This window comes from Bradysia coprophila, chromosome II (genome assembly GCF_014529535.1).
Source record: "Bradysia coprophila strain Holo2 chromosome II, BU_Bcop_v1, whole genome shotgun sequence".
In the NCBI taxonomy this organism is placed as follows: Eukaryota; Metazoa; Arthropoda; class Insecta; order Diptera; family Sciaridae; genus Bradysia; species Bradysia coprophila.
The window spans coordinates 4,012,755-4,025,702 of record NC_050735.1 but is presented as its reverse complement, the minus strand read 5'-3'; the positions used below and the strand labels follow the sequence as shown (position 1 = coordinate 4,025,702).

Below are 12,948 nucleotides of genomic sequence, written 5' to 3'. Positions count from 1 at the left end.
AAGAATCCAAAAATATCCCGATTTATTGACGTTTCTCATCAGCAACTTTTCGATTCACGTAGTCGCTCTGAACAATTTCAATCCATTTTGTGTCTGATCATATGACAAATATCTCTGACGGTCTTGTGATATCGAAGTTTTAGCCACTTATTTTAGTTTGTTGCAATTAAAAGTACGGACGTTTTGCGTAAGTTCAACTCAATATTTAGTTAAATAAAATAATTCAACGTAACATTGCTGGTGAAACGTTTAGAAATTATTTGGAATTTGTGTACGATAAAGTGAAAAGTAATGTGCCAACTAGAAAAGAACGAATATTTTCGGGATTTACAAGTACTTTCTTCCACGGTTCTTCTACGGTTTCTGTGAATCTGAATCGAGTTGGAAAATTTATTCCGATCAATTTGACAGTTTCGTCATTTAACACTGTTCGACGGCCTCGTCGCATTTCCACCGAAATGATCATTTTCAAAAGTTAATTTCCCTTGCGAAAATCGACCACGAATGGTGTGTTGGTAACTCATCAAATGGGTTCATGATAAAAATTTACAGTCATGTGACCAGCAGAAAAATTGCAGTTTACCCATTCTAATGTTAATGTTTTCTATCCGTGCAACATTGTAACACCGAAAATGGACGGGAAAGGCCTGAAATTACATAACTAAGCCTATGACAATAATATTTTTCCATAATCACAAGACACTTTGTTGTATTATCAGCTGGTCATGAGAGTTTTTCGTTTCAATAAAAAAAATTCGATGCGAACGAAATTCATGTTTTGCTCGTTTGAAATTAGAATTAGAATTAGAATTGGCCCTTAATCAAAGATGTTGAGCCATTAATTTATCGATTTATTTCGGTTGAAGAATTAAAACCAGCAATTTGATCGAGATAGGTGTCAAGAGTAATTGACATAGTCGATCAATATTTCTCTCAGAGACATCCACTCAGAGTCAAGTGATTGAAACGATTTTTCTTTCTGAATTTACAGAACTAATTTACCAGAGTCATGTCGAACTTACGGAAAATCGGAGATGAAGAGCGCGAGTCGAAATTCGGCTATGTATACGCCGTGTCTGGACCTGGTAAGTACAACGTCGAGACAGCCGTCCTTTTCCACTAATCCAACAAAATTGAACAATAAAAATGCTTTTTCTCACCCTTACAGTCGTAACAGCCGAACGTATGTCCGGATCTGCTATGTACGAGTTGGTGCGTGTCGGTTACTTCGAATTGGTCGGTGAGATTATTCGTCTTGAAGGTGACATGGCCACCATTCAAGTATACGAAGAAACGTCCGGCGTTACTGTCGGTGATCCCGTATTGCGTACCGGCAAACCATTGTCCGTGGAATTGGGTCCCGGTATTATGGGCAGCATTTTCGACGGTATCCAACGTCCGTTGAAAGACATTAACGAAATGACAAACTCCATTTACATTCCCAAGGGTATTAACGTACCCTCCCTATCGAAGACACAGTCGTGGGAATTCAATCCGTTGGGCGTTAAGGTCGGATCACACATTACCGGAGGTGATTTGTACGGTATTGTGCACGAAAATACATTGGTCAAACACAAAATGATTGTGCCACCGCGTGCTAAGGGTACTGTCAAGTACATTGCACCAGCTGGTAACTACACTGTCAGCGATGTTGTGTTGGAAACGGAATTCGACGGTGAAATCACTAAACATACTATGTTGTCGGTGTGGCCAGTACGTCAACCACGTCCAGTAACTGAGAAGTTGCCGGCTAACCATCCTCTATTGACTGGTCAACGTGTATTGGATTCGTTGTTCCCTTGCGTCCAAGGTGGTACAACAGCCATTCCTGGTGCTTTCGGTTGCGGCAAAACTGTCATCTCGCAATCATTGTCCAAATACTCCAACTCTGATGTCATCGTTTATGTCGGTTGCGGTGAACGTGGTAACGAAATGTCTGAAGTACTTCGAGATTTCCCAGAACTTTCCGTCGAAATCGATGGCGTCACCGAATCCATCATGAAGCGTACAGCATTGGTTGCAAATACATCCAACATGCCCGTAGCTGCTCGTGAGGCTTCCATTTACACTGGTATTACATTGTCGGAATATTTCCGTGACATGGGTTACAACGTTTCCATGATGGCTGATTCCACATCTCGTTGGGCCGAGGCTCTTCGTGAAATTTCTGGTCGTTTGGCTGAAATGCCTGCCGATTCCGGTTATCCAGCTTATTTGGGTGCCCGTTTGGCCTCTTTCTATGAACGTGCCGGTCGCGTCAAGTGTTTGGGTAATCCCGAACGTGAAGGTTCAGTTTCGATTGTCGGTGCCGTATCGCCACCTGGTGGTGATTTCTCTGATCCTGTAACATCAGCCACATTGGGTATCGTACAAGTGTTCTGGGGTTTGGATAAGAAATTGGCTCAACGCAAACATTTCCCATCGATCAACTGGCTCATCTCTTACAGGTTTGTCTTGTCGATGATTTGAGTTTTTTTGATTTTAAAATTTTGTGTTCTTCCATCAACCAGTAAATACATGCGTGCCTTGGACGATTTCTATGACAAGAACTTCCCGGAATTCGTACCACTCCGTACCAAGGTCAAGGAAATCCTTCAAGAAGAAGAAGATTTGTCCGAAATTGTGCAATTGGTCGGTAAGGCATCGTTGGCTGAAACAGATAAAATTACATTGGAAGTGGCCAAATTGCTGAAGGACGATTTCTTGCAACAAAACTCCTATTCGTCGTACGATCGTTTCTGTCCGTTCTACAAAACCGTCGGTATGCTGAGAAACATCATCGCTTTCTACGATATGTCCCGACATGCTGTTGAATCCACGGCCCAATCAGAAAACAAAATTACATGGAATGTTATCCGTGATGCTATGGGAAATATCATGTACCAATTGTCGTCGATGAAATTCAAGGTAATTGATGAGTTGCTTCTCGCTTTTCAATTTTTTTAAACTTTTTTTGTGTTCTTAAAATTTGAACTTTCGGTGTCCATGACGAGACTCATTCAAGTTAAAAATTTATTCTCTGAAGACAATCCCATGGCAACAGTTGCCACTAAACAAAATAAGTATTTTTGAGCAAGAACAGTACTTAGTACGTTGACGATCATAAGGCGTGACGTTCCGATGGAAATCATCACGTCAAAGATTTCACCTATTTTGATCGAATCAATTCCATTGATACAAAATCTTTTATTTCACTACTTTCCATAACAACCGTTGTCATAATACTAATTTTCCTCAAAGTTAAGACCCGTAGAAAGTTGCCACTGCCGGACCTATAATTTCGGGATCGTAAAAAATCCTCAAGGCTTCCAGATGAACTCCTCAAGAGTAATTGGTTACGAAATGTTCAGAGTGGCCAATGCTTTGGAGTTACAAGTCACAAGTCTTCTAGTGATAGAAATGCTGAAGACTTGCGGATGTTAGAGAGATGTGAATTCTCGATGATTGTCGATGATTCTCGAACGAGAATAATTTTATTCACTCTTTCTTTGCGCTTTTCTTTTGAGAGAAAAACCTAGATGAAGATCAAGTAAAATGGTTTTATTATAGCCAAATACTTCGCTAACAGACACTTAAACAATTATTTCGAAAAAGATAGGTAAAATTTCTGTGTCAAAACACGAAAATATCGCAAAATTGACTAAATTGTACTGTTTACAATCAAACAAGCGATTACATAACTATCTACAACAACACATAGAGATTCATGACGTTGCGTCGGGAGTCGGATTCTCACTACTTTAGTAGTTAGATTTCAGTTCGAGAACGTTGTTATAGATTTTTGATAGAAACAATGTCTGGGCGCAATTTTTTCAAACAATCCTTTCACGTAGGGAATGGCCACGTATCCAGTTGATTCATCTTTCCTCTCACCTTTTTCTGCAAAATATTTTGTATTAGTAGCTCAAAAGGTTTGAAGCAGAGCTTTAAGCAATTTTAATACATTGAGACGTAAAAACCTTACATTTATGGAAGAAAAGGCAGCTAAAGCTTTGACATTTAAGTGACAGAAGGCCGATCTGCTTTGAGTGTCTCGTAGTGGTAGTATCTTAAAGTAAGAGTCAAATCCACGACCTATAATGGTCCACATTGCTCTGAACGTAAAACCAACTAGACCTTTGAAATTAAATTGGCAGAAGGCCGATCTGCTTTAAGCGCCTCGTACTGGCAATATCTTAAATTTAGAGTCAAATCTACTGTCTTTAATTGGTCCACGATTCATTTGAACGTTTTTATCTCTTTTGTCTTTCATAACATTTCCACTACTTAACCATATGCCATTCATTAATTGCAAATCGTTTCTATTCGCTTACAGGACCCCGTCAAAGATGGTGAAGCCAAGATCAAGGCCGATTTTGATCAACTCCACGAAGACTTGCAACAAGCCTTCCGTAATTTGGAAGATTAAACGAATATAATTCACACACCGTCGTTAAAACTATAAACTCTAAAGAAAGAAAATTTCACCAACAAAGAGAATAAAATTGAATAAAAACTAAAAGCAAAAAACTTAAAACAGCAACAGCGTCGTGTCGTACAATAATTGAGTAAGTTTTAATTGAAAACGTTATTTAAAAGAAGACAAACAGACAGAAAAAAAAATGTTCAAAATATTAGTAAAACTTAATGGAAAATTTTCTTGGAAAAATATCTAAACATCAGTCGTTGAATCGTAGAATGTAAAAATTGTTAAACGATAATTTCTCTGTCGTTAAAAGAATATTTCACTGCAAATTTAAGTTTTTCTTTCTCTTTTCGGTGTACTCGTGTAATCCTTAGACAACACACATAAAAAATTGATATAAAGAAACAATGGTGAAAAAATTGCATTCCAAAAAAAAATTGTTTTTTCTTTAAATTTAAAAACTTTTTTCTTTTAAGATTTTTCGTTTTTTTTTTGTTTCATTTTCTTCTTTGTTTCCGATTTTTTTTATATCGAGTGCGTTGTTTTTATTTTGTTTTTAAATTTATAAATATAGAGAGAGATATTCATGTAACTTTTGTTAAATCTTTTAAGCTTATGTGCACTCAGAACGAATAACCCCCAAAGCTTGAATAACATGTTTACAGAAATAAGGGAACAGGAACTAAGGGAATTCTAGATGAAGTAGAACGAAATAACCTTTCCTAGCATTAAAAGGAAATTTAAATCGATTTCAGTATTATTTGTATTTTGTTTTTTCTTCTGTTATTAATGCCATCCATCAAGTTACACCCTTGTGCCCCTTTTTTTCGATGAGTTTTTTTTTTATCTTCTTCTTCACGGACTTTTAATCTTTTTTTTTCTTCTTGTCTCTCGTTGAGTGCAATTTTAAGTAGTTGTTGTTCGTTCGTTTGTTTTTTTTTATTTTTTAAAATGGAAATTGTATTATAAAAACATAAAAAAAATTATTATAATAGCCAATCAAATTCATTATTATATTGTCATTGTTAAGTGGAGATTTAAATAAAAATAAAAATTTAAAGTAAAAAAAAACCTTTGCAAATAAACAAAGAAAACTTTACAAATCTAGTTAAAGTGCATAAAACATTTGAAAACATTTGAAAACATTTCGATTGATTGATCATATAATAATATGCAAAATGATTATTATACCATCAGCCTCTTGATCATACATATATTGAAAAAATTGGGTGTGTTGAACATATTTTGTTTGCTAAATGTACAGTTTACAAAAAAAAAGGAAAATTAGTACTACTATGTATAAAAATAAACAGAATTCAAAATGAATAAAAAAATAAAATTAAAATTAACCAATTCGATTAATTCAATGGGGCGGACCAGGCCTTCAACAATGACTATAACAAGAACACAAAAATATATCCGCAAGCTATGCGAAACATAACACTGGACAACAATTTGAAACTTTGAAATGTGCTCAAAACACGCATCCATTGGTCCCAATGACGTTTGTGGTTCCGCAGCATCCGTTCTACTTTTTTTTAAGTTAAAAGAATGGGACAGTTATTGGTGCAGAAGGTATCCACTTCAAATTACCACTCCATGGGTCTCCACTACGTATCGTTAGTGACGGTGTGACTGTATAGTTTTAAACAAAGGGGAAGCAAATTTGATATTTCTCTATGTTCGTAGTCTGCTCGTGACCCTGATCTATGACCAAGCAAGGCTCCATAGGATGCTCAGTGGGATAGAACTGATTTGTATTACAATCGAGAGTATGGAATTAAAATAATCATGGTATAAAGAATTGGTTCCATGAGTGCAAGGTAAACCAATGGCGACATGTTGTGCACGCACATTAGGTCTACCAATATCCAATTTGTTATTTGGCCATAGATAGTTGTGAAACTCAGCGACAACTAGGTCACACGATAATTTTTCGCAACCAAACTGCTTAATTTTGTTCAGCTTCTATGGTCTCAGCTTTAAAGTCAACACCAAATTTGCCATAGATCTCACATTGTGTTGGGCGAAGAAAGAAAACCCACAATATATCTCACATTTACAGTTCCGTTTTACTTAGTGTCTAAGTGCAGTAAGTCCATCTACGACTAGATATAGGGTGGAGACGGAGAGGAGATGTGAAGATGGAAACGGTTTTTTGTGGTAATTCATAAAATTACGGTTCAGATGCGAACATTTTCACAAAAGAATATTTTTCGTACGGGACGAAGCTTAGAGTAATTATACCTAGAGAGGAAATTACGAACAGAATTACGTAAAATTTGTGGGCCCGACATGAAATACGTAATATTTGATAGTGTTGGTTTTTCCCTACTAAATTGGTGGGCAAATTAGCGCAAAAAATTTAAATGTGCCTGCGAGGAGGATTCTTTTTAAAATGTGAACCTTTTACATACCACTGATATGAACTGATATCAACAAACACATTGTGTTTAACAGGTTTAACACAACGAAAATAATAGAAATTGACCCGTGTTGTTTTATGCAGCAAATTATAGTTGGGCAATCGGTCTCTTGAAGGAAAACTAGAAATCAACAAACAGATGCAACTCGCGCAATTTTTTATTAAGCGCATAAAATCACCGGAAAAATGAACAGGCATTGCCCTTGACTCCTTTACTTTGGCATCCCGTAATGAATCACATTTGCACCATATTTAATTATTATTATTGCGAATGATTTCAAACAAAATTTCAAAATAGAGTTACGCGATTTAGAAAATACAAAACTGACAACTATCAAAATTGTCAACGCCTACATGTGTTAGTAAAAGCTCTACGTAAAATTGTACGAAATGTGAATCTTATACAAACTGATGTCGGGACCACATTTTATCGTACGAAATACCTCTCTAGGTATAATTACTCTAAGGGACGAAGTGTGTTTAAAAAAATGTTTGTAGGGCCAATCGCAGAGGTCGACCTAAGTAGATTAAATCATTAAATGTCACTATAAGGACATGGATTTTGTTGACGTTTTCACCACTTCTCTTCTCAGCAAATTTTCTTCAGCTGAATATGGCGCTGTTGTAGTTTTCAGGGTAAAACTTCACGAAACAACCGCACACAGATATGATAAGAAGGGTGGTGCTGGCGCTGTTGTAGTTTTCAGGGTGAACTGGTAAACGTCGTCCCATGCCCTAATATAGCTGCATTTATGATATCTCAGCACAGAAATGACGATTTTTATTTTTTTAAATTTAAATATAGACATTATCTACCGCTGCAGCATGTTTTCCAGGGAAAATAAAGTTTTGTACCTTCGGAATATTGAATGAAACAATACATTCGCCAATACGCGCTTGCTGTAGGACTAGTTGCCATATGGGCGACTTGGTTCGCATGAGGAAAGTTTTCGCGCGATTTTCGCTTGACATGTCACTGTTATGTTGTACAGAACCAATGTTAATTTGTTGATCGATCATATATCGAGAACGCGTGAATTTTTTTTTGTCTTTCATCACCCTCAAGATAAGTCAGCGCAATGGATCACAAACGAATGAAAATCGACAACCCAACTTTGGAACCGTTGAACAATACCTGTGATGATTTAACGGTGTCTGAAGGAGTAAGTAATAATTTCCTCGTTCCAACCACTTTTATTGACTGCTTTGTATTTTTGCTTCAGTCAAACGATATGACAAATCTACCCAATCTACCACTCGAATTCACCGGCACAAAACTACACGATTTGAATGAAGATTGTCTTCTGGAAATCTTTCAATTGAAGACACTTGACTTGTATGATGTCTGTTCATTGGCAGATACCTGCAAACGATTCCGGCAAATTGTTCACCGGATTGCTCCGAAAGAATTGGAGATTTGGCAGAGTTTCGAAAAAAACGATTGCTACCAAATTAAACTGGAAATCACGGAATACAAAATCTTCAATGCAGCGGAAAAACGTTTGGATAAACCATGCGAGTTCGTCATGATAAAGAGAATATTCGCAAATTTCGGATCGAATTTAGTTTCAGTTTTGATCCGGTCTCGTAGGGGTCTCCATTGTCATCTGACTGATCAAGTAGCATTGCATTGCAAGGAGAAATTGAAACATTTGTCGCTGCAATGCCAAGAATTTAGTCAATATCGGGCCATTGAAATGCAACCAATCTTCAAGAATTTGAAATCTTTAAAATTCTATTCGTTGCACCTGCTCGCCGATGCGAAACTGTTCGCTGGAATGGATTCATTGGTAGAGCTGGAACTGGTTAGTGTAGAAAATGGCGTTGAAATATTGGAAAATACGTTCCCTAAATTGGAACGATTCAGATATGTCAAAGGTATTACGAACAAACACCAGCTGCGCGAATATCAATTGATGAGCTCATTGTTATCCTTCATTGTACGTCACAACGATCTGAAAATTCTGCAATTTTCTGGCCACATTAGTAAAGACTCTGCAATGATTTTTTGTCAAACGATTGTACACAATTGCAAGGAGTTAGATACATTTATGCTCGGATGTAGCACAACGCGGACCTCATATTGCATTAAAATATTGACACAATTAAAATCGCTGAGAAATCTCTACCTGGAGCATCAGTCATATTCAGATCTGAAAGTTTTCGCGCCGATGAAAGAATTGAGACATTTGAATTTATCGAACTGCGGTCTGCCACTTGATCTGAATCAATTCGATTCGTGGGCTCACTTAACGAAAATATTCCTTTCCACACCAAATGACTTCAGATCGTTTGATGTGGTTGGGGTAATTAAGCACTTAACGAATATTGAAGAATTGGAGTTGTACGCTTCCAATAAATACATTTTGGACGAAGAAACGGTTTGCGAAATCGTTGCGGTCGTCTGTCGACGAGTTCAATTGCTACGACTGAAATGTTTATACGATTTCGATTGGAAGGAGTTTGATGCAGGCGAGAAGCTACAACTGCTGCAAACAATTACGTTTCATTAATAAAGAACAACTTCTTGTGATTCTGTTTTTAATTTTAACGGGAAAATCATTAGTCGCGACTCCAACGCTGGGTGTCTAAATGTATCGAAAGGGCATTAAATGTAGATTATTGAATGTTACTGTGGAGGAACATTACTGGAAACGTGACTGAAGGCAGACGTTCTCATTCGTCAAGATCATTCAACATTTGACAAATTACGGAAGTTTTTCAGCAGAATGTTAATATAAACAAGTTACCCGAAGATATGAACTACTAACGCACTGTCCAGTGGTATGATTCTACTCGCAGAAAGTGCGATTAGTCTTTATTTTCACAAAGTGCAAATAGCGTGCAAAGTGTTCGTAGAAGAGAGTTATGGTTCCTTTTACAAAATGTTTGTAGGGGAGGGTGATACTTACCTTTACAAAATGAGAAAACATAATACGAGACGTTAACCCTTACATTATAATGGTTTAAGTCAATGCTAACTTCATTAGTTACGTCTTAAAAAGCTTTCCAGTCTAGTAAAAAGTGCGAATAGTGAAATAAAGTCTAATATCACTTTGTGCGAATAGTGCCATTAGTCTTTATTTCACAAGTCTCACAAAGTGGGATTAGTCTTTATTACGCTATTCGCAATTTGTGCAGTTTAGTCAAACATAGACTAATCGCACTTTGCTATTCACACTTTCGTAACCCTAATCATGATCACTCCCAATCATTTAATCATCTGTTACTCCTATTTTTAGTCACACTCTCACAATAGGACTTTTTACTACGAAATCTTTTTAATTCATTCTTTTCAACAAAAATTTCCCAACATAAGAGAGAGAGATCTGGGGTCATTCGCTACATTCGTTGTTGATAAGAGATGACTAGCCGTTTCTGAAAGCGATGGAGATGTAAAGATTTTACAAATACTTCTTATCATACCCCCAAAAAGTTTTGGTTAACATTTTGTCAGCGTTAATAAGAATCCGTACGAAGATTTTATGATAAATAAATACGTTTGAGTGTCGAGGGGGAAACTGCTCCGGAAAGTCATGGTATAGGAACCAGAAAAGTCATTATACAAATACACGTAAAATTTCAGTCATTGGCTCAGCTTGACACTCAGCTCCATACAAAGTCACAAAGTCATGGTACAGTGTTTTTGGAAGTAGTTTCCCCCTCGGTGAGAGGTGTGTCAAGATTTTGAAAAACATTTACTAAGATTATGCCTCAAATGATCGAATCTGAAGATCGCAGATTGAAATTTGATTTTTTTTTTATCGGAAATGTTTCAGCCAAAATTTTGAAAGAAAAATGAAGATCTTCTCACATAGTTCAAATGTCGCCACATTTTAATGCGATCTCAACAACAAATTGTTATGTGTATGTGTGTACGAAGTGGCAGGTGTATGGAGTGAAAGAGATGTACAACACCACATCTTATGCAAATAGAGCTGATTCAACAGGTGTGTTTAAACATCGCTTTTTTATCCATTAATATCACATAACATCACATCTTTCCATATATATTATTATAGCATCACGTGTGAATTCGTGTTTACTTTACACAGTGCTACAAGTACGCAGGTTCCGAGCAAATATATTACAAAATTGCTCGCAAGTATTCATTAACGCAGTTTGTGTGTGACATACGTTATAATACACATACCAACCATGTATATGCGATTGTATGGTTTAGTATAACTCTGAAAAATACTATCTTGCAGCGAATGAAGATTCCGAATTTGATATAGCACCGAAACGAATGTAGAAACAAAAAAAAAATTGGATCAAAGTATATCATGAAAATTGGTGTCAATTCATGTCACACCTTTAATTAATACATTAAATTTGATTATATGAATGAACAATTTTTCCTTGACATTTAATCAAGTCATGCAACCAGGGAACGCATTGGTAGAAGAAAAGAAATGTCTGGTTGTCGCTTAATTTAGTGGGTGTTATTATCAATTTTGTACACGGATATTATTTTTAGATAATTAGCGTTTACTGTGTTGAAGTTAGCATCTCTAATCTGGATGGTTTGTTTCGTAGCAGTCAGTTTGTCTGGTCACAGATAAATAATTACTCATGGTTGACCAGAGTAACTGACAATTATTGTGTGAGTAACATTATCAATAAAATCTTTGAATGGTTCTTATTCACCTTGTGCTTCTCGTGAAAAATAGTATATTTCAACATAGTCCAATACACGCAAGGTGTGTACATAAACCGAGTGCTCAGCACGACTAAAGTAAACCCATCGTGTGTATTGAACTATTTTGAAACATTTTTACTGTAATAGGCGAGAGTGTGTTGGTAAACATGCAGTGGAAGTGACTTTTCCATCATTAGTAAATCACTAGTAGTGAAAATATTTTTGCTCACACAAATACACTCTCGCAGTAAACGGAATATTTATGATTTAGTTAATTTTCGCATTCTCCGACCAGAAACACGTAAACAAGTATTGGCACATTTGTTTGTATGAGTGGATCAGATGATCAGACGCAAAATGCGTCAGACATTTCAAAGTCGCCGACTGTTCGTGATTTTGACGAGTAAGAATATCACTCTACCCTTGGGTCGGACTATAACGTCACAACTCGACAAAATAAAAATTTTGAGCCTCGGACGTAATATAATTTTAAGATAATTTTGCAAGTTAAAAGTTCTAGGATCAATAATAAACATTCGGCAAGCATATACATACTAATATAATTATGGAATCTTTTACTTCATTTGATCAAAGCATATTTAACAGTTGGATGCAAAATCCTGCACTTCCTTGGATTTCACATATATTTTGCTATATAAGACTGCAATTATAACCAGTGTTCATCGTTAATTATTGTTCTTATTGACAACAAGTTGTTGTATAGTTAACAGATGAAATAGACAATAAAGGCTAAACATAGTAGTTAACCATTTAGTTTGCGAATTAGATTGCACAATTACTGCTGCAATCCTTTCAATGTCATAACCGACGTCACACGTCCACACTTCATCGATTAGTTTATCTTTTTCAAAATAAAGACAACCTATTCACCTTTCGTAAATAATTACAAAAATATTCGTCTCACTTCTACCTTGACCCTATACGTATGTACAAACCAATAACAAATACCATCTCGTAAAAAACGCATGACAACAGTCCACGGAAACATTACTTGCTAATTTGATAAGATTTTTTTAAACTTAATTTTTCAATTAGTTTTCTTTATTTGGTCTGACTACGCCTACAACAATCCAAGGAATTTAGAGACGGCAATCTTATAACGATCTGATACTTTTTTTTAACAAATCATTGCCTAATGTTAATAAAAAGTCTTGTACTTCATTTGTTTAACATTTATTTTATACTACATATAACTAGAGGTTGCCGATTATTTTTGTCATTGCTGTCGGTAAGAGATGAAATGTCAGATTTTTTTGATGCGACAAAAACTTATCTTTAAAAAAAATCAGAGAAAACAAGGCATCAGAACAGTCGGAGCGTTTGCTGCGACTTAGCCCCGTACGACCCGTAATCCTATTTCGTCCGTAACCATAATACGTCCGTAACCGTAATACGCCCGGAACCCTAATGCGTCTGTTACCAAAATGCAAGTCAAGTTCCATGCCCAACTTTACA

The 12,948-nt window shown here is 36.3% G+C and overlaps 2 protein-coding genes across 3 annotated transcripts; both read left to right on the top strand.

The window, feature by feature from the left end:
* Nucleotides 1-33: 33 nt before the first annotated feature.
* LOC119067470 (V-type proton ATPase catalytic subunit A) lies at nt 34-5,514 on the top strand. 2 transcript variants are annotated; one of them, XM_037170471.1, is made up of 5 exons: nt 34-187; nt 992-1,085; nt 1,169-2,447; nt 2,511-2,907; nt 4,316-5,514. In XM_037170471.1, exons 2-5 carry the CDS (start codon nt 1,010-1,012, stop codon nt 4,406-4,408), a joined length of 1,845 nt encoding a protein of 614 aa, XP_037026366.1. In that variant the 5' UTR covers nt 34-187; nt 992-1,009; the 3' UTR covers nt 4,409-5,514. The 2 variants fall into 2 exon arrangements, with proteins under 2 accessions (XP_037026366.1, XP_037026373.1); XM_037170478.1 differs by lacking the exon at nt 34-187 and adding an exon at nt 253-271.
* Nucleotides 5,515-7,784: 2,270 nt separating this feature from the next.
* Nucleotides 7,785-9,357, top strand: LOC119067465. The gene is made up of 2 exons (XM_037170456.1): nt 7,785-7,993; nt 8,054-9,357. Exons 1-2 carry the CDS (start codon nt 7,910-7,912, stop codon nt 9,341-9,343), a joined length of 1,374 nt encoding a protein of 457 aa, XP_037026351.1. The 5' UTR covers nt 7,785-7,909; the 3' UTR covers nt 9,344-9,357.
* Nucleotides 9,358-12,948: the final 3,591 nt, after the last annotated feature.